Source organism: Notolabrus celidotus, chromosome 17 (genome assembly GCF_009762535.1).
Source record: "Notolabrus celidotus isolate fNotCel1 chromosome 17, fNotCel1.pri, whole genome shotgun sequence".
NCBI lineage: Eukaryota > Metazoa > Chordata > Actinopteri > Labriformes > Labridae > Notolabrus > Notolabrus celidotus.
Genome location: NC_048288.1, coordinates 31,222,386 through 31,243,523, shown reverse-complemented (window position 1 = coordinate 31,243,523; position 21,138 = coordinate 31,222,386). Strand labels below are relative to the sequence as shown.

The window sequence follows — 21,138 nt, the reverse complement described above, 5'->3', positions numbered from 1 at the left end:
CTAAAAATAGTACATTTTACCCATTATAATAAAACAATATCAACAAAAATAGTAGCTAACATTGAAATAAAACCTTCAAAAAAGAAAAAAAACAACATTAGATCAACGTGCTGGACAGCCGAGGCCACACCCACTTCCTGAGGGGGCGTGGTCAGAGAGAAAACAGCCTGTTCTGAGCAGGGCTGAAAAAGAGGGGTTTACAGGCAGACCAGAATCTGATTCCAAAGTGTTTTTATGAGCATAAACTTCAAAGACATGTTTTGGGGACCTCTAAGACCAATATATGTTGATGAAAAAGAGCAGAATATGTCACCTTTAAGAACTTAAATCAGCAAGTTGTATTTCCTATCAAACGTTTAAAGCTCACAGGCTTGAATCTGAGAACTGTCACGCGCCTCTGTAGTCGGGGTGGAACATAGAACAGTATTTAGTCTTTATTAAATTCGCTGTCAAGCCTCGTTGGTTGTGTTTGGACTTTTATTCCGTTGACACATGAGAGAACAAAGAGAACCTGTCCACATGTCCCCGCTGCAGGCCCCCCGGCGCATCTCTCACTCTGATTGGCTGCCGTTCCCATAAAGCCTGGCCAATCACGTGACACCACACTCAGAGCTCCCAGCGTCCACGTCTGTGATTGGCGGAAACGTTTGGCGCCTCTTGAATCTGCTGCAGCCGAAGTGGGCGGTGAGCTCGAGACAGCGAGCAGTTTGAACCCGAAGCTGTCGAGGCGGAAACAGAGAGAACTGGTGACTGTTTGTAAAGAAGGCGCCATTAAACTGAGGATCTAAGACTGAGGAAAGAGAGTGTGATTTATTCTCCCTGAGAGAGGAACCTGAACCTGCTTCTGCCCACTAACCGCCGGGGAGGTGAAGCCGGTGTAAGGGAACCCTCCTCCTGAGCTAACTGCTAGTTAGCCGTTAAGCTAACACTACAGCTAGCAGAAACACAGAGCTAATCCCCAACACAAAGGACGAGTTCCTCAGGGTTCTTCATATCCACCTGGAATCACCCCAGTGAATGAGGACTGGTTCTCCTGCACAGGTGAGAGAAGCTGTCACGGCTGTAGACCCCATAAAGAGCTCCTTCGCGGGGATTCAAATGACCCGGGTTTGTTCTCTTGATGCTTCAATCTTTGTTAACTAACCAACTGTTAGCTAGCTCGCAGGGGGTGTCGAGACAAATTTAGTATCCCTGTCAAAACAGAGCTCCTCGTGAAGATGGCAACTTTCTGAGGTGGTTTAAGGAAAGCAAAGTGATGTGTTAGCATGTAAGAGCTTGTAGGAGCTTGAGTTCTTTAAGATGATGTTGGAGAGGTTTGTGGGCTGAGAGGAAGAACAGAGGGGGAAACTAACTTGGCACGACATCGTGAAGCTATCGTTAGCTTGAAGCTTGCCTGTCATTGAAGTTCCTCATGTCGAAACTCCAGATTTAAAAATAAAACATGATCTGTTAATGAGACATATTACACATTTACAGATTAAGATGTGTAAATGATTATATTAAGTGGAACCTGGTTTTTTAGAATATGATATAATGTACTTTATAAATCCCTGAAGGGGGAGATTCAGGTGTCTGGCAGATAAAATGATAAAAATCACATAAAACATGTAATTCAGGTGTCTGTCAGCTCATCTCTCATTGGAATAGAATAGAATATAACACCTTTATTGTCATTGCAACAAGTGCAACGACATTGAAAGGTACAGTCCTCATTAGGTGCCACTTAAAAGACACAAAAACAACAACAATCAAGGTTTAAAAAGTAATAAATACAGGAATAAGAAACCATTGTCATACACACACAACATACAAATCATGGAGTGTTATTATTGTACACTTTGTTAGTATTGCACTTGACTATATTGCACAAAGTCACTGTTCAAAAAGCCCATACTCAAGCAGTGTAGAGAGCAGTAATTGCTTTTGAATATGGAGTCTGACACGTCCACAGCAGCAGAGATCCAGAGGAACCTACGAGACAAGGGAGCTCAGGGACTCCAGAAAGGTCTATGGTTAGTAACTTTAATGGGACAGGAAGAGTTAAAGAAAGTGCAGTAGCTTGAAGCTTGCCTGTCATTGAAGTTCCTCATGTCGAAACTCCAGATTTAAAAATAAAACATGATCTGTTAATGAGACATATTACACATTTCCAGATTAAGATGTGTAAATGATTATATTGAGTGGAACCTGATTATTTTAGAATATAATATAATGTACTTTATTCATCCCTGAAGGGGGAGATTCAGGTGTCTGGCAGATAAAATGATAAAAATCACATAAAACATGTAATTCAGGTGTCTGTCAGCTCATCTCTCATTGGAATAGAATAGAATATAACACCTTTATTGTCATTGCAACAAGTGCAACGACATTGAAAGGTACAGTCCTCATTAGGTGCCACTTAAATCTGGGGTTGGTGTTCAGATTTAGATCCACTTTCTGTTATACTGGTTAAAATGATCTTTATGTCCTGATGGTAATCAATACATAATGTGTTCCTAAAAAAAAGGTAAAAAAAAAGCTGCTATCTACAGCCGGAGTAAACCTGGGAAAACACCAACCAATCACTGTTTTTGGGTCCCAAAATTTTAAACCAATCAGATCCCGTCCTGCCGTTCTGCCCGCCTCCTGCAGAGCGTACATTTCCCCGGCATTCACTCCCCGTCTCCTGCCTCTGCTTCCCCTGACTCTACTGACTGCCCCTCTCGCTCGACCTCGGGCCTGTCCCCTCTGACCCCATGAGGGGCTTTGCTCAGGACTGTAGTCCGGATCAGAGTCTAAAAAGCTCTCACCACGGGGGCTCTGACAAGCAAAAGAATGAATGACATTTAGTAAGTCCTACAGAAATGTAGATGTACTGTAGCGTCCGTCCTGACGCTGTAGGGATGAAGAGCTGATTGGTGAACACGTTGATCTTTAATAACCGGTCACTGTCGGCCGTGATCACGCCAACCAACAAAACAACAATCAATGTTTGAATGAATGAAGAACTTCTCCTCTTGAATAAAGGAGAAAGGAAATGCTACATTCAAATTCATGCTAGTTTTCCGAGACTACCAACCCCAGCTTTAAAAGACACAAAAACAACAACAATCAAGGTATAAAAAGGAATAAATACAGGAATAAGAAAACACTGTCATACACACACAACATACAAATCATGGAGTCTTATTATTGCACAGTTTCTAAGTATTGCACTTGACTATATTGCACAAAGTCACTGTTCAAAAAGCCCATACTCAAGCAGTGTAGAGAGCAGTAATGGCTCTTGAATATGGAGTCTGGACCACGTCCACAGCAGCAGAAATCCAGAGGAACCTACGAGACAAGGGAGCTCAGGGACTCCAGAAAGGTCTAAGAAAAGATAAAAGAGAGGGAGACCAGAAGAAAGAAAAAGAGGAGAATAAATAGTGAAGGAATGACAGAAGGAAAGGACGGGATAAGAAAAAGAGACATAAAGGATGAAGAAACATGGAAAGAAAGAAAGAAAGAAAGAAAAAATTGAATGAAATGTAAAGGGAAGGAGTGAAAGAGCAAAGGTAAGAAAGAAAGTAAGAAGGAATAAAAAAGAGAAAGAAGTAAAGAAAGGAAAAGGGAAGGAAAGAAAGAATGAATGATGGACCCAAAAAAGGAATCTATTGCAATGATCCAGAGGAACCTACGAGACAAGGGAGCTACATGTACATTTAAAGGAGTAGTACCTGTCCGGTCGGACACCCCACAGCAGCTCAAAACTTCTCACAGTAGCTTTTAAACTCTCAAACTCTCCTTTTGGATAATCTACCTGTAATCCTAATTTCAGTTTTATGTTTGAGGATTAATTTGGTCAGAGTGTGTCACACCAGCACACTCCTCCACATCTCGTCAATCTGACACATGGCTCAACAGCACGTCTCCATGGCAGCCGTCTGACATGTCTCGATGAGAGTGAGAGATTTCAGTCAGACCCACCAGGCTGGTAGGCCGGGACTCGCTCTGACTAACAGGTGGCAGATTATGTTGCTTGACAAATGGAGGATCATTCTTATCCTGCATCATAGGAGCTTCTTGACCTCGAAGGCCACCGTAGCTTCAACAGGAGGGGCGAGCAGGGGAGCGCTTCAGTCTTACTGTACCTTTAAGATACTCCACTTTAAATCAGTGAAAACTAAATCAAAGCAGATGTCTCAGATGTGGATACGTGACTGTCATGCTTGTTTGGTTTGGCTGCAGGTTGATCATGGTGCTTACAGGGAAGCGCTCAGAGAAGGGTCCCGCCTGCTGGAAGAGGAGGGTGAAGTCTGAATACATGAGGCTGCGGCAGCTCAAGCGCTTCAGACGGGCCGACGAGGTCAAGGTGAGTCCAAACGCAGACCTTCACGCTGACTAGGTATTCACCAAGGGCAGCTCGAGGAAATATTTGTACAGGCGAGGACAGGATGAAGCTCACCCACGGCCTTCAACAACAACAATTAAGATGCACTTCGACCCCCAGAACTACATTCCCCTGAACTAAAAGGTTCCTGGTCCCCCATTGTTGTCTGTGTTTCGACTGCGGGCTGAAGTCCCGGGTAGATTGTGTAAATCAGTCCAGTGACGTATGGAGGAAAAAAAAAAAAAATGCACTACACCACCAGACCAGTAGAGGGCAGTAACACAAAGAGGAATGCCATTCATCACAGATGACACCATAGAAGCAGACGGACAGGCAGGTATCATTATGAGCAATACAACAGTTAGCCTGTTAGCATGAAGAGACTCAGCTGGTCTGTTTTAGATGGTGCTATATTTCATCACAGATGGATTCACTGAATCAACACGTGAGAGGAGATAAGCGCGAGTAGCAAAGACGTTTCAACACGGCTTTAAAATCCTTTTGAACTCAAAAAGCAGTGATCGCAGAGATCGGCCGGTGTTGTGGTTTAAACAGCGACCCTGTTAACTGGAGACTCTCAGCCGGATGCATCCCTCATAAACGTCTTTAGACCATCATTAAATATCTGATGAGGATATTTTGAAATCTTAATAAAAACTAAACTAGTTTGCATTCCCAGGAACTCCCTCTGTGTTTCAACAGCTGTGTAAACTCCACAAACACTGACACGTTCAGCTGAAGGTCTCCAGTTTACAGGGTCACTTTTAAAACCGGAACACCGGGAGGAGAGACGCATTCACGGTGGGCTGAGAGAAGACTACTGTTACAAGCTGCTAAATCAAGAGAATCACAGCTTCTTCTTTTGAAAAGTACACACACATACAAAAAAGATAGAACAAATAAAAACTAATGGAAGAAAGAGAAATCAGGAGAATCACAGATGTGTGTGATGTTATTGTGGACGGAGGGCGGAATAAAAACACTGAAGGTTAATCGACCAATCAGACACGTTCAGCATTGCAGGCCCCGACCCCCCGAAAGCCCCGGGACCTACTCCCCTAGCAGGGGCTTCGTAGGGGGGAGATTATCTACCCCTGAACTAAATTTAGACCCTGGGTCCACCGGTCGAAACACACGTAGTTCAGGGGTAAAGTTCCTCAGGTCGAAATGCCCCTTAACAGAAGTTTGAGGAGCACAGAAACTTCTTTTCATACTTCACTGCTCACACTCTTCCATCCTCTTTAAGGGTCTCTGAGGGGTTTTGTTTAAATCAGTCAGAGAGCCCACTACATGTGAAAGAAGTGTTTGTCTAGTTGAACAGTACATGATGCTAATGTGTCCGGATGGAGAAGAGGCTGGTAGGTAACAGGTAACACCTCAGTAACCACATGACGGTTAACGTTACTGACATTGTGTTTGCAGCAGTGAATCACAGGATCAGTGTTTCTGTTGTTCCCACAGAGCATGTTTAACACAAACCGTCAGAAGATCCTGGAGCGGACCGACATCTTAAACCAGGAATGGAAGACCAGGCGGATCCAGCCGGTTCACATCATGACCTCTGTCGGCTCTTTAAGAGGCACCCGAGAGGTAAGAGGACAAGCGTTCATCCACGACACGGATATGTTGAAAAATACTCTGTTACCCCTTTTCGACCGAGGCAGTTTCAGGGCCGGTTCGGAGCCGGCGCTCAATTGAGAACAGTTTGTGTTTTGACTGTGTGTGAACTGGGTCCCGCCCGGCCAGTTCCAGAGCAGCTCCAACTCTTGGCTGGTCTAGAACTGCGAACTGCTTCAACAGGGGTGTGTAAGTCTCGTGAATCCTGCTCTTTTATAACACGTAGGAGCATTTCCCTCTCGTTTAAAACGAGCAGTATCGATCATGTAGGACTCTGTGTCACATTAAGTCACAGGTGAGTCAAACTCTCTCTGCAGATTTGAGAGCCTTCTCCATCTTTCCTCCCGTCTCCGCATCAAGAGCGCATCTCTAGCTCCTTCTCACCGCTGTCTGACATCCTGATGTCTTCTTCTTCTGCGGTCAATTAACTGCTATTCACGTTCCCCTCAATGAAGTCATTAAGTAGTGGCACTCTGAGGGAAATCTAGAGCCGTATTTATCAAATCAAAATATTGATACTCTATCAGGTCAGGACCACGATTCATTGCCATATCGATCTTTCGTCCCTCCCTCACTTGTGTTACATTTTGTTGAGTGTCCGTCTCTGCCGTCTTTTGCAGTGCACAGTGGACAGTGGGTTCTCCGAGTTCCCCCGACAGGTCATCCCCCTGAAGACTCTCAACGCCGTGGCCTCGGTCCCCGTCATGTACTCCTGGTCTCCGCTGCAGCAGAACTTCATGGTGCGTATGGACTCGAGTGTTATTGTTGTGCTTAGTTTGAGATGGAGTCAGTTTCGGTTGTTGTGCTTCTGTATCGGCTCGTGGTTGAGACTCCTTTAGAGGGAAGGGTTGCAGAGTTTCTACCTGAGATGAAAAGCACATGTTTCTGGGTTTTTTAAAATCTGGGAGCAGGATCAGAAATGTTTGCTACTTCAGTTAGATTCCCAGTCTCCATCTTTGCTTGAATTGCTGCAGAACTGTCCGACCAACTGCAGCTTCAAATACGCATGCAGAGAATGTTTGATGGAGGAAACATTGGAGCCCTTGTCAAGCTAGAGTTCACAGCTGCAGGCACTCATCATGAAGTGTGATTACAACTGATGACAAAGTTCACCTTTTTGTTGCAACGTGTCCATCAGGTGGAGGATGAGACTGTGCTCCATAACATCCCCTACATGGGAGACGAGATCCTGGACCAGGACGGTACTTTCATTGAAGAGCTCATAAAAAACTATGATGGGAAAGTCCATGGGGACAGAGGTGAGTTCATGTGGTCTTTATTTGTCATTAGGGGTGTAACGATTCATCCACTGCATCGATGTATTGATTTATATTCCTACGATCCGACTATATCGATCTGTGCTCGGCAAGTTGACCTTCCGGACGACATATATCGATCTAACATCGTTTTAAAGGTAATACATCGATTGTGTCGATACTAGGAAATAAGGCATTGGATTTAAGCACGGCAGACTTAGGGATAAAGATTAGACCTACAGATTAGGGGTGGGAAATGATAAGATCTTATCGATGTTGATTCTACTCATCAATCCAGTTCCTTATCAGTTCTCCTAATGATTCTTGAGTATTTTTTTGAGGGGATAAAAAGTAGTTCTTCACAGTCTTCTGCACCAAAAGGAACCATTTTATTTTTTCCAAAATGATCTCTGCACAAGACTGAACATGAACATGTTCAACTTTAACATACCGAACAATAGGTTGACCTCATTCTCGGCCGCGTGAGTCCGGACGTGGTCCCTCGAGCCTGAGGGGAGGCATCCAAACTCCGAAAGGGGAGAGGTAGGTGGGAGTTCGCCTTCCCTGATGCGAACATATTCACATGGAACCCTTCTCCACTTCGCCCCGACGCGAACCCCAAGCTTCAAGGCCGAGTCGACAAATGCTTCAGCATATTTGCACCTAGGAGTTCTGCGTCGCCGAGTGTGTGATGTAATTCAACGTGACGTGACGTCGTGCTGGGAAATGACTCGTTAAGAAGAATGGATAACATTTGAGGAGTACAATTTATTAGTACAGTTTTTCATTATTATTATTAGGATCACAATTATCTTAGATGCATATGTAATTTAAACTTTTCCCTGATTATAGTCCATAAGGCTTCTGGTGTGTGATGGTCGCTGAGAGATGATGCTGCTGCACTCTCCATTGATAACAAGTCCAAAAAGTCTGCAAACCAGTTGTGTATATTAAAGCAGTCCAGTTTTCGAATTTTCCAGTTGAGGAGTATTGTCCTTTTTACAGACATAAAAGCTAGGCCAACAATGCGTTGGGTTGCTCTTGGCTGTATATTGTCCATCACATTTCCAAGTATGCATACATCAGGGCGATTAGGGACACGAACATTCATTAACAGCTCAACCGGTTCTAAGTCGGATCCGGTTTTCGATTCCCACCCTTAATAAAGACGTTAAACGTTACTCAATTCAGGCTGCCTGTCTGTGATGTCATCGACACGCTCCAGCAGACAACATAGCATGGTGGACGGTGGAGGAGAAGCCGGTGAGCCAGAAATGATCAAGCCACCATCGCGGTCCAGTGTGTGGAAACACTTTAGCTTTTGCAAAGAAGGAGATGTTCTAAATAAGTCGCTCTCTGTTTGTAGGATATGTAAAGATCACGTAAAGTTACCACGGCAACACGACATATCTATCCAACCACCTACTAAGGCGTCATGGGATTTCACACTACGTTTATATTGTTTATAAGAAACAACAGGAGTCTAGGACTGTCCAGTATCAAGGTGTTTGTTTCACAGTCTCACTGGTTGACTTTTTGATTTCAAGTCACTGAATAGTTTCAGATCGTCTCGTTCTAAATGAACTGATATCGTCCTTTAATCGTATCGGCAACCACGAGCCATGGTATGATCGAATCGTTGTTAAAGAGAATCGTTACACTCTCAGTAATCGACTCTTGTGAGGTAAACAGTGGAGTGAAACTGTCCTCTCATACGTTAGTCTTTATCCATCACGAGCTCTGTCATTCTCTTTGCACCGTGAGGACGTCTGAATCTTCTCTGTGACGCAAACCGCCGCACAGGAAGGCTCAATGTCCGCCTGATCTTTGTGTCTTTTCAGAGTGCGGCTTCATCAATGATGAGATATTTGTGGAGCTGGTCAGCGCTCTGTCTCAGTACAGTGACAACGAGGACGACGATGAGGAGGAGGAGCCGGACTTTAAGGTAGAGAAGATGGAGCTGTGCGATGGCAAAGAGCATCCAGAGGACTCCCGCAAGGACGGCCACATTAACAATGAGAGTATGTTCTTTCTGGTGAACACGGTGACTCTGCCGCCTTTCTGCCTGACCTTTTGTATTGATTGTGACGCATGGAATCATTATGTAACATGCTAGTGTTCATTCATAGTCACAGTCCTGTTCTGTATTACAAAACACTGATGATGAAGACGAGAGAAACAAAGTTACAAAAGCACTGTTTTAAATTTTGAGATGTAGGAGGTCAGTGTGTCACATTTTCAAGCTGTTTCTTCACAGATAATCTTGGGTTAGAAATACTTCTTGTGTCCTGATGGAAAGTGTGTGTGTTTGTGTGTGTGTGTGTGTGTGTGTGGGGTCTACAGGTCGAACCAGCAGCAACGACAGCAGCAAGAAGTTTCCCTCCGACAAGATTTTTGAAGCTATTTCCTCCATGTTTCCAGACAAAGGCTCCACAGAGGAGCTCAAAGAGAAGTAAGAGGGTTTGTTTGTCTGTGAGAGAGAGTGTGTCTGTCTGTCTGTCTGTGTGTGTGTCTGTGTGTGTGTCTGTGTGTGTGTGTGTGTGTCTCTGTGTGTGTGTCTCTGTGTGTGTGTGTGTGTGTGTGTAAACATCACGTGTGTGTCCCTTTGTTGTTGGAAGAGTCGGATTCTTTATATGATGAGATTTGGCTGAATTAATGATGAACATGTGGAGAGTTCAGAGAGACAAACAAGTGATTATAACGTTTAAAACTCTGCCTGGTGTGAGTGTGCTCTATATCTTATCTGGAATAGACCTTCATCTTTGATTCCTGTGTGTGTGTGTGTGTGTGTGTGTGTGTCAGGTACAAGGAGCTGACAGAGCAGCAGCTGCCCGGCGCGCTGCCCCCTGAATGCACCCCGAACATCGACGGGCCGAACGCTCGCTCGGTGCAGCGTGAGCAGAGCCTGCACTCGTTCCACACGCTCTTCTGCAGACGCTGCTTCAAATACGACTGCTTCCTCCACCGTAAGCACACGCACTGATTCGACACAGAAGTATAAACAGTCCAAGATATTTATGTGAAAGTGGAGAGAAGTGATGTTCAGTTTTGTCCTCAAGAGATCCATGCCTTCAGGTTTCATGATCCTTAAATTTTCAGGAAGTGGTCGGTTTCTGCACTATTTATAAGTTCTAGAGTAAAGCTGGTTCGTTTAGTCTCTGAGATTTACCTTCGACTTCATACAGAGTCAGAGAATGTGTCAAACAAACATTACTGGTTGTATAAGTAAAGGCCTAATTCCACCAGATCCATGTCCGATCCGTCTCCGATCCGTCACAGCTCCAGATCTGATCGGTTTCTATTCAAGTCAATGTGTTAACTTCCACTGGATCCGCTCTGTTGTGTTCCGGCTGCGTCTCTGATCCGGCAGGTCGGAGCTCTGCGGATCAGATACACAAGTCTTCTATTTTTGCCGGACAGGAAAGTACGTCATAGAAATGAAATCTCTGACTCTCGGTTCTCGTGTCCGGCTTGTTTTCATCAGCTTTCCACGCGACTCCAAACACGTACAAGCGCAAGAACCTGGAGAACCTGGTGGACAGCAAACCCTGCAGCATGGACTGCTACATGTACCTGGTTCAGGTGAGCCGACTCAGGACAGCCGTTGTGATTGACCTGCTCTGTTGTTGACTTAGAATGAATGATGACGGTGTGTAACTGTGTCACCGTTCACAGGATGGGATGGTGAACGAGTACCCTGCAGGCGTGGTCGCTGAGCGGCCTAAGACGCCATCAAAGCGCACGGTGGGCCGCCGCCGGGGGAGACTGCCCAACAGCAACAGCCGGCCGAGCACCCCGACTGTTTCCTCAGAAACCAAAGACACGGACAGCGACCCCGAGGGCAGCAAAGACGAAGAGCGAGACAACGACAATGACAACGACAAAGACGATGACGACAAGAAGGACGACAACACCAGCAGCTCAGGTACGAACCCTCACCTGCTCCATGAAAGAAGGTGTCAGCTCTGTTTTAACTGGTTTCATGAGAAGAGCCGGTTTTAAAACCAGAGTCCCTCCTAAAGTTTCCTGTGTGTGTTTAGAGGGAAACTCGCGTTGTCAGACTCCGGTGAAGATGAAGCTGACGAGTGAAGCTGAAGCGGTGGATTGGAGCGGGGCTGAAGCTTCCCTCTTCAGAGTCCTCATCGGGACGTACTACGACAACTTCTGTGCCATCGCACGGCTCATCGGCACCAAGACCTGCAGACAGGTGAGCCTCACCCACACCTCATTTCTCAGGTTAGGTCTGTAGTCTCAGGTTTCAGGTCTCAGACGATGTCACGACTGTGCGCTGCAGGTTTACGAGTTCAGGGTCAAAGAGTCCAGCATCATCGCTCGAGCTCCCACTGAAGACGAGGACACGCCGCCCAGGAAGAAGAAGAGGAAACACAGACTGTGGGCCACTCACTGCAGGAAGATCCAGCTGAAGAAAGGTCAGAGGTCACTTCAGCACAAACGCAAGATGTTATGAAGCAGCAGGAGTTTCTGTTTTATGATTTCTGCACACCCAGTCTGGTGCTCCGGGGCTCACAGCCACACGACGAGGGGTCACCTTAAAGTTAGAGGTGCTTTCAGTTCTGGAACAGGTCAGGGTTCAGGTTTAACGAGTAAGATGGGAGTTTCAAAGGTTAAAAAACTACGTAGTGTTGCTTTAATGTGGGTCACATGGGAAAAAGAACGTAAACATATCTGACAACTGACCTGTGATTCTGTGCCGTTCCTTCAAGTCAGGTTTTAGTGTGAGTGGGTGCGGTATAAATAAAGACTGATGATTAGGATAGATTTAAGAGATAAGCAGATGTGTTAAAAACCGAACTGCAGTTCCTCAAACGTCCACTAGAGGCTGGCTGCAAAGACACATCCAGCCCCATTAAAGTGTCTTTATAACTTGTGCAAATATATTCATAACTCTTTGTCGACATAAAATCAAAACATAATTAGATGTGTGGTTTATTTGACTGACAGGTGGGTGCTTTGTCGATGTCATAGAGGTCTTCTAGACTGATCCAACCTTCATGATCCCTCCTTACAGACCAGCAGGGGGCGTCACTGAGACAACGTCCACATTTTTAAAGTTTTTAAACTGTGAAATGTAAAATATGGTTTCCTGTTTCCTTGCAGACGGCTCGTCCAATCACGTGTATAACTACCAGCCATGTGACCACCCTCGGCAGCCCTGTGACTCCTCGTGTCCCTGTGTGACCGCTCAGAACTTCTGTGAGAAGTTTTGCCAGTGCAGCTCTGAGTGTAAGAACACACACACACATCGTACTTCCAGATCCGTGTCCCGAAACACTCTCCTGACTCTGAACCTGCAGAAAGGTCCCTAACTGTTTCTCTCTGCTGTGTCGGTGCAGGTCAGAACCGTTTCCCGGGTTGTCGGTGCAAAGCTCAGTGCAACACCAAGCAGTGTCCCTGCTACCTGGCTGTGAGGGAGTGCGACCCCGACCTCTGTCTGACCTGCGGAGCTGCGGATCACTGGGACAGCAAGAACGTGTCCTGCAAGAACTGCTCCATCCAGAGAGGCGCCAAGAAGGTGATACTCTAGATCATTTAGACCCATTTGGTGGATTCACTGAATCAACACGTGAGAGGAGATAAGCACGAGTAGCAAAGACGTTTCAACACGGCTTTAAAATCCTTTTGAACTCAAAAAGCCGTGATCGCAGAGATCGATTGGTGTTTTGGTTTAAACAGCGACCCTGTTAACTGGAGACTCTCAGCCGGATGCATCCCTCATAAACGTCTTTAGACCATCATTAAATATCTGATGAGGATATTTTGAAATCTTAATAAAAACTAAACTAGTTTGCATTCCCAGGAACTCCCTCTGTGTTTCAACAGCTGTGTAAACTCCACAAACACTGACACGTTCAGCTGAAGGTCTCCAGTTTACAGGGTCACTTTTAAAACCGGAACACCGGGAGGAGAGACGCATTCACGGTGGGCTGAGAGAAGACTACTGTTACAAGCTGCCAAATCAAGAGAATCACAGCTTCTTCTTTTGAAAAGTACACACACATACAAAAAAGATAGAACAAATAAAAACTAATGAAAGAAAGAGAAATCAAGAGAATCACAGATGTGTGTGATGTTATTGTGGACGGAGGGCGGAATAAAAACACTGAGGTTAATCTACCAATCAGACACGTTCAGCACTGCAGGCCCTGACACCTGAAAGTCCCAGGGCTTTTTGAAAAGTACTACCCCCCTAGCAGGGGCTTTTTAGGGGGGAGATTATCTACCCCTGAACTAAATGTAGACCCTGGGTCCACCGGTCAGAGCGCACATAGTTCAGGGGTAAAGTTCCTGCGGTCGAAAAACGCCTTAAGACATTTTGTTTGGATTCATACGAGCGTCTCTCTCTGGACAGTGTCAGGATGTTTTCAGAGCATGTGTTAAAAACACTTCAGGGACTTTATTCAAACAAACCCAAAGCTTCAGATTTGTTGTCAGACATGTTGAAGCGTGTGATGTGTAAACACTCGGCCTCTCTTTCCCTCTCAGCATCTGCTGCTCGCCCCGTCAGACGTCGCAGGTTGGGGAATCTTCATCAAAGAGCCGGTCCAGAAAAACGAGTTCATCTCTGAGTACTGTGGAGAGGTAGGACTCCTCTCTGTGTTTGTACACAGACTGAAGGGATGTGAGAGGCGGTCTGTCCTGATCTGGATCGTCTTAACCGGATTATTAACGGGTGTCAGTTTGAAGTAACGACCTTTGACCTTTTGACCTCCTCTGTCTCTGCAGATCATCTCTCAGGATGAAGCCGACCGCAGAGGGAAGGTGTATGACAAATACATGTGCAGCTTCCTCTTCAACCTCAACAACGGTACACACACACACACACACACACACACACACACACACACACGCTGACTTGACTCCAGGATGAAGCTCGATGGAGAGCGCTGACTTTGACTCACTCAGTGCGTTTGTGTTTTCTTTACAGACTTCGTTGTTGACGCCACGAGGAAAGGAAACAAAATCCGCTTTGCCAATCATTCTGTCAACCCGAACTGCTATGCAAAAGGTAACGAGAGGACGCCGTTCCTCCGCAGAGTCATCATGACCACGATCATCCTACGAGTGTGGGTCTTTGCTAACTGTTCTCTCCTGCAGTGATGATGGTGAACGGGGATCACAGGATAGGAATCTTTGCTAAGAGAGCCATTCAGACGGGAGAGGAGCTCTTCTTTGACTACAGGTCAGTCACACAAATCACTCAGTGAGCGCTGCTCCTGAAAAGTGCTCCATAAATAAACCTTACTTACTCAAGACAGCAGGTAGTGTTCTCAGTTCGTTAGCATTAGTTGCACCTCAAGGTAAAGGCTGGCACACATTACAGGAGTCTTCAAACCTTCACACGTTTAGAGACCACACACTTCATGACAACAAAAGACAGATCTCACAAGATCTCTCTCTCCTGATCTGATAGTGTGTGGTGTGTGCACTACAGAGCTCAACACACACTAACTGACTCTTCAGCAGAGTATCAGGTTCTTCATAATAATAATAATAATTCATAGAATTTATAAAGCGCTTTTCTTAGTACTCAAAGTCGCTTTACATAAGATGAAAACTAAAGAAAATAGAACACATAAATAAAAACAAACAGAACAGGGACAGAGGTGGGGCGGGGGGAGAGGTCATGTGTGGTATGCTTTTTGGAACAGGTAGGTCTTGAGGTGGTTTTTGAAAGAGAGGAGAGAGTCAGAGTTGTGGATGTGTGGAGGGAGAGAGTTCCAGAGAGTGGGGGCAGCGATGGTAAAGGCTCTGTCCCCCAAGGTGTGGTGCTTGGACTTGGTGATAGGGGGACAGGAGGTTGACATCGGATGATCTGAGGCGGCGAGATGGGGAGTGGCGTTTGAGGAGGTCGGTCAGGTAAGAGGGGGCGAGGTTACTGAGGGCTTTGTAGGTGATGAGCAGGATCTTGAAGTGGATTCGGTGCTGAATGGGGAGCCAGTGGAGGTGCTGAAGGATGGGTGTGATGTGGGCTCTGGGTGAGTAATCGGGCAGCTGAGTTTTGGACATGTTGTAGTTTTTTGAGGTCGGTGGAGGGGAGGCCGTAGAGGATGCTGTTGCAATAGTCCAGTCTGGAGGTTATGAAGGCGTGGAGGAGGGTTTCTGCAGCAGAGGAGGAGAGAGAGGATCTGAGCCGTGCGATGTTGCGGAGATGAAAGAAGGATACTTTAGTGATGTGTCTGATGTGAGGTTTGAAGGAGAGGGTGGGGTCGAGGATGATGCCGAGGTTACGGACTACTGGGGAGGGTGTGACTGTGTGGTTGTCGATGCGTAGTGAGAAGTTCTGGGTGGAGGGGAGGAGGGATTTGGGACCGATTAGAATGATTCCAGATTTATTGCAGTTGAGTTTTAGGAAATTGTTGCTCATCCAATGTTTGAGGTCAGTGAGGCAGTTTGTGAGAGTGGAGATGACGGCAGGAGGGATGGTTTTTGTGGAGATGTAGAGCTGGGTATCGTCAGCGTAGCAGTGAAATTGGAGTCGATGGTGGCGTGTGTTCTTCACGCTCAATACTCCAAATCTTGCAGAGTAAAACATGCCTATGGTGTAAACAAACATGGCGGACGAACAGGAAGAAGCAGTGATGATTGTTTTCGGCCTCTTACTTTCTGAAAACACACAAAAAAGAAAAACGATTATTGGAAACATCATGGAGACGGCGGGGATGTGGGCGGTATGCGTTACAGCGTGAGTTGTATTCATTACAGCGGTGAGTTTTCACCGGCGTCAGCTGAGTCAGCTCGCGCCTTGATTGGCTGTTGCTCCGGTACACGTGACATCACACACTGAGCGTGCTCGGCTCCTCTTGGAGCGTCCCCACACACTACAGGGTTTCTAGTCCCAAATATTAAACATGTTCATTATGTAAGATCTCTCCTTCTGAGGCCTTCAGAGCGGCTCTGACCGGACAGAATCGCTCACCACACCACAGGAACATCACACACCGTGTCGTCTGAGACAAAGATCAGCCTGATTATCCTGGAGTGTGTATCCGCCTTGATCTGTAGTGCACATCACGCAGCTCACACAGTGGATGTGGATCATGTCAACATGCCGTGCAGATCATGGGATGTGTCACTCTGCAATACGTAACAGTGAGAGCCGAACACGTACTCTGAAGACGAACTTCCATTCGGCTTTTCCGTTTTTCTGATTTAACTTTAATATTGAAACAAACTTCAGCGCTCAGTTCGGCAGTGGACTCTGCTGGTTTATCTTAATCCACAAAGGTCCAGAAGAGGGACTGTTGTCACCAAGTCTTACCGTTGTGGAGTCTTACCATGTTTTTGCTGTTTAGCGAAGTTTCTCGTTAAAGGCGCCGATGCTGAGCGGCATCCGAACTAATGACATAGAACTCGTACAACCCCACTTCAGAAACACAGAACTATCCCTTTAAGGCGTCATCTTTTGTCCAATCAGAATCAGAATCCAAAGATCTTCAGTCACTTTGAGAAACCATGAAGAAAATGAGAAGAATCTCATGAAACCGTCTGATTTTTGGTGTTTTTGTTTCATTTTTGGCGTCTCATGAAATCAGTTTCTGTTTCGATCATTTTTACTCTTTCGTCCCCTCCTTTACTCGACAAAACATCTCCAAGAAACATCAGGAAACATGATCCTGTGATATCCTTTAACAAAGTGTTCCAAGCTCAGATTTAGCTTCATAGTCGAAGATGCAGATTCTCCCTCCTCTGGTTCGCTTGTCCCCCAACAAATGAAAGTTCATCCACTCTGAATTCAGTGAAAATGTTTGGATTACATTTTGAGAATTGGTTGCATGAAACAGTTTTTCCTCAGATTGTCAGATCTGTCATGAAACTCCTGATTTAAAGGGACAGGCACCAAACTGTCGCTCTGTGTTCTGCAGGTACAGCCAGGCTGACGCTCTTAAGTACGTCGGGATCGAGCGAGAGATGGAGCTCGCCTGACTCAGACTTCTACCTCCTGTGGATCAACGACACAAAGGCCTTACACACAAACACACACACACACACACACACCAACACACACCTTCACTTCAGGAAATCCAGAAATGTTAGAGAGCTTCAGGAAAACTGGGAATATTTGAAGCAGAGTTTTTGATGCTTTTTTTCTAAAACAGATACTTTTCAAATCTGTTTCCGACTTTTTCTTCTCGTGACTTTTTCTCCTGTCGACGAATCTTCCTCTCCCGTCGAGGCGGGAGGATGGGACTCAGAAAACCTCTCCTCACCCTCAAACTGACTTTCCTGAAATATCTCAACCAAGAGTGTCGGAGGGCGAGAGGAGACCAACCCACGACTGTCTGTTCATGCTTCAGGGACCAAAATCCTCCACCAGCCGCTCTCTCTCTCTCTCTCTCACACACACACACACACACACACACACACACACACACACACACACACACACACACACACACACACACACACACACACACACACACACACACACTGACAGGACTCTGTGTTTTTATATGGTGTGACGTGAAACAGCCACACACTCCTCAGAGTGCCAGGTCACTGTCTGTCTGTAACACAGGAAGCCGCTCACAAAGCAGCGTCACACCAACCCTCACCTTCGACCACACCTCCATCACCCCCCCCCCGCCGCCTTCAAGAGAACAAAGAGGAACTCTGACCCGGGTCGGTCTTTAGTTTGTTTGTGCATCTGAACCCCAAAGATCCTCGCTTCGACAGTTTTAACAATCAAATAGATCCACGGTGCATTCAGAGTCCGCTGGGAAAATCCTGACACATAAACGTCCTCCATTGTTTGTGGTTGTCTTGGGGTCTGGTGTCTAGTCTGCTTTGTGAAGCTGCCTCCGCTTCAGGTGCTAAAACCAGAACCAGCACTGCTTCACCGCCACCGGGAACGCCACACCAACACACCCCGAGCGGACCCCCGTGTGTGTGTGTGTGGGTGTGGGTGTGGTGAAAACACACTGCTTTCAAAACTACACCAAAAACACACACCAAGGTTTTTCAGTCATGTTCACGCTCACTCTGACTCCGCCCACTCTGGTCACGCTCACTCTGGCCACGCCCACTCTGCGCTCTCCTCATCAAACAACTTTCAGAATTACACCCGGACTGAGAAGGCTGCACTGAATCAACCTGATGACGAACTGCAGCTCTCTCTGTTACACACTGTGTCCACAGGGGGCGCCAAATCCACACAAACTCCTCACAGCTGCCTCCACTCACATATTTAATGTAACTTGTTGAAAGTATTTGATCGTTTCTAGAGACAACGTCACAGATTTATCAACGTGTTCACAGAAACGACGTTAAGTTTGACGGACTGAGACGTTTCCTTACGTTGAAGCCTGATTTAAAACTTCTGACGCCGACATGAGCGCCTCATACTTGTGCGTCGATGTTTGAGGGCGGTGCGGTCTCTCTGATAGTCCGGTCGCCTCCTTCCGGCCCCGCTACGATCTCTGTTTCCTTTTCCTCAGAGAGGAAATACACGGACGATGAGCGGGGATCCAGGAAATGCTGTAAATGCAGGAAATACAATGCCGCCGAGCCGACCAATCACAGGGCTGCGGTCCACGTTGATTCTACGTGTAGTTACAGGTCTTTGTGTCGATTCGACGCAGAGTTCCAGTAATCTTGACTTCCTGATAAAAACAAGATTATTTAACCCTTTATTCTTCTAATGATTCGATCCGATCAGATTACGTTTGAACGACTTTCCTCTTCTTTTAACGAGGAACTCAATTTCTAGACTCTAATCTGAAGTTAGATTCCGACAGATCGACGAGTCTAAAGGTTAAATAAATGAATCAGACCGTCTGAACTGAGCTCGATTTATCCGACACGTCTGACCACGGCGTTTCGTGTTTAGCCCGGGAACGACGTCAAATTAGCACGCAGAGTGTGGCTACCACTAACAGAGCTAGCACCACCTCCAGGTTCAGGTTCCTCGTGTCTCTGGTGGAGTCGTTCTACATCAGTTTAACCCGACACAGCCGACATGCGACTTCATCCCCATTCACTAGATCAACATACGGACAAACCACGCCGCGCTACGTGACGACGTCATCACCTGAGCTCGTTTACATCCAGGTAGTAGAGCTTTGGAGCATTACGACACGTTCAGGCCTGTAATCATACAGATATACGTTCATCTCTCCGGTGCTGACGTGAGGTCGACTGTTTTATTGAAAGGAAACTTTCAGGCGCACATTCCCCGTTATCTTCAGCAGCGAGCAGAACATTTAAGCTAGGCTAAGAGCTAACGGGGAAAAAAAGTGTTTTCAACATCAGTGTTCGTGAACGAGTCAGACGATCACGTGACTTCACGAACAAACGGCGTGTGGTGCTACAAGAGAGCGATGTTAGCAGACTCTTAGAATCCTTGTTTTCCAGGCGGTCAGTTTTCGATGTCTTCAGGGAGGCGGAGCTTCATCTGTGTGTTTCGAAGCGTTAACAGCGTTTAAATGTCGTCGTTTTTCCGACAGTCTGAGCCGAGCGCTGTGACTACTTCCTGTTTTCTTGTTTCTCTGAGTTTTTGGTGTCCTCCTTTCTGCTGTGCCTTCAGTCCTGACCCCCCACCCCCCACCCCCCACCCTGGTTTTCACTGCATGATGAAGCTTTCCAGAATCTGTTTGGTGCTGCGTTCAGGGGATCCTCTGATATTTCAGTACTGCCTCTTACGGTGTGATGTCCAATCAGTTAAATGTGACCTTTTGATAACGTACCAACAATCACTCTGACTCTCTCTGGTGCTTAGACTCGACTTGAAGTAATACCAGCCTCTCCTCCTCCTCCCCGTCACCCGCTCTGACCTTTGACCTTTCACCTGTAATTGATTCCACGCTGCCGTGATGGATCAGAGACTTCAGGGGCCCTCAGACCTGGTGCTTCACTCACAGGGCTCCTGGTCTGCTGAATCAGGTGTGAAGTTTTCTGACAGGTGTGTGTTTTTTCTGAGATCCTGAACCTTCACTGCCGTTTGAAATGAGCCTCCAGTGTTTGTTTGTTTTGAGTTGGACGATAAGAGAACCAGCATTCTGTGGTGTTTATTTGTAAACGTGGGCGGAGGAGAACCTCCTGTCCCTCACGTGATCATCACTTTGGTTCTCTCCTGACGTGACCCCTGACCCTGACCCTGGGTTTATTTATGGTTTCAGAGATCCGCCTGCGTTTAAGTTCCCCTCTTTTCTTCTTGTCAAACCAGGACCACTTCTTTCCTCCGATGAAACAGGTGCTGACTTTGTAATGTTTACAGGGATTTGTTGTTCAAAGTGATGCAGATTAAAATATTCTAAATGGTCCTCATGTGTTTTTGTCTGTTTTCATTTTATCGTTTTAAACACTCGTTTAAAGAAACACTGAAATTTAACAGATTCTAAAAACTGTCTTGTTTAAAGATAAGCATGTTAAAGTGTAGTAACTGAATTCAGTGAACTCCTGGAGAAATGTCTCCTGAGTCTGGGTTAAGTTTGAAGTGAACTCTGTGACCGGCTTTAGGTTTCAACAAGAGGAAATCTATCACAACAAGAAGAAGTCGATCACAGGAGCTTTAAGGGGGCAGAGACCAAGAACTATCTACGGTGTCCCTGAAGGACCACTCCAAACAGTCCATGACCACAAAGAACCTTGGTTTTAGTTTAACATTTGAGAAAACAAAAATAATTTTGCCTACACAGTTTTTCTGCTTTTGATTCAATGTGGTGTCATAGACATTTTTGAACTTCAGGAAAAAAGTTTGATTTCTCATTTTTGGATTTTTTTGGGTCTGATTTTAACATTTTAGTGTTTTCAGTGTTTGAGTTGTATTTTGTTGTCATGAAATGTTTGTCAGGTAACTCTACTGATAAAACGACCTCACATCAGGGGAGTCTCTGCTCTAAGTCTTCCTCCATGCCTCAGTTTGTCGTGTTATAAGCGTTACATGAAGTCTTT

The 21,138-nt window shown here is 45.9% G+C and overlaps 1 protein-coding gene across 1 annotated transcript; it reads left to right on the top strand.

Moving 5' to 3' along the window:
• Positions 1-609: 609 nt before the first annotated feature.
• ezh2 (enhancer of zeste 2 polycomb repressive complex 2 subunit) lies at positions 610-20,507 on the top strand. Its single transcript, XM_034705856.1, has 19 exons — positions 610-1,041; positions 4,213-4,336; positions 5,816-5,944; positions 6,592-6,711; positions 7,110-7,230; positions 9,069-9,248; positions 9,571-9,679; positions 10,030-10,193; positions 10,712-10,809; positions 10,903-11,152; positions 11,268-11,434; positions 11,522-11,657; positions 12,346-12,471; positions 12,582-12,760; positions 13,732-13,827; positions 13,972-14,053; positions 14,174-14,254; positions 14,344-14,428; positions 17,112-20,507. The coding sequence occupies exons 2-19, from the start codon at positions 4,220-4,222 to the stop codon at positions 17,170-17,172; spliced, it is 2,301 nt and encodes a 766-aa protein (XP_034561747.1). The 5' UTR covers positions 610-1,041; positions 4,213-4,219; the 3' UTR covers positions 17,173-20,507.
• The last annotated feature ends 631 nt before the right edge of the window (positions 20,508-21,138 follow it).

Excerpts from the sequence above, each read along its gene's own strand:
- ezh2 (XM_034705856.1), top strand. The coding sequence starts at position 4,220 with ATGGTGCTTACAGGGAAGCGCTCAGAGAAGGGTCCCGCCTGCTGGAAG. Across the intron at positions 9,249-9,570 it reads CGGCCACATTAACAATGAGA|GTCGAACCAGCAGCAACGAC; the intron begins GTATGTTCTTTC and ends TGGGGTCTACAG. Across the intron at positions 11,153-11,267 it reads CGACAACACCAGCAGCTCAG|AGGGAAACTCGCGTTGTCAG; the intron begins GTACGAACCCTC and ends GTGTGTGTTTAG.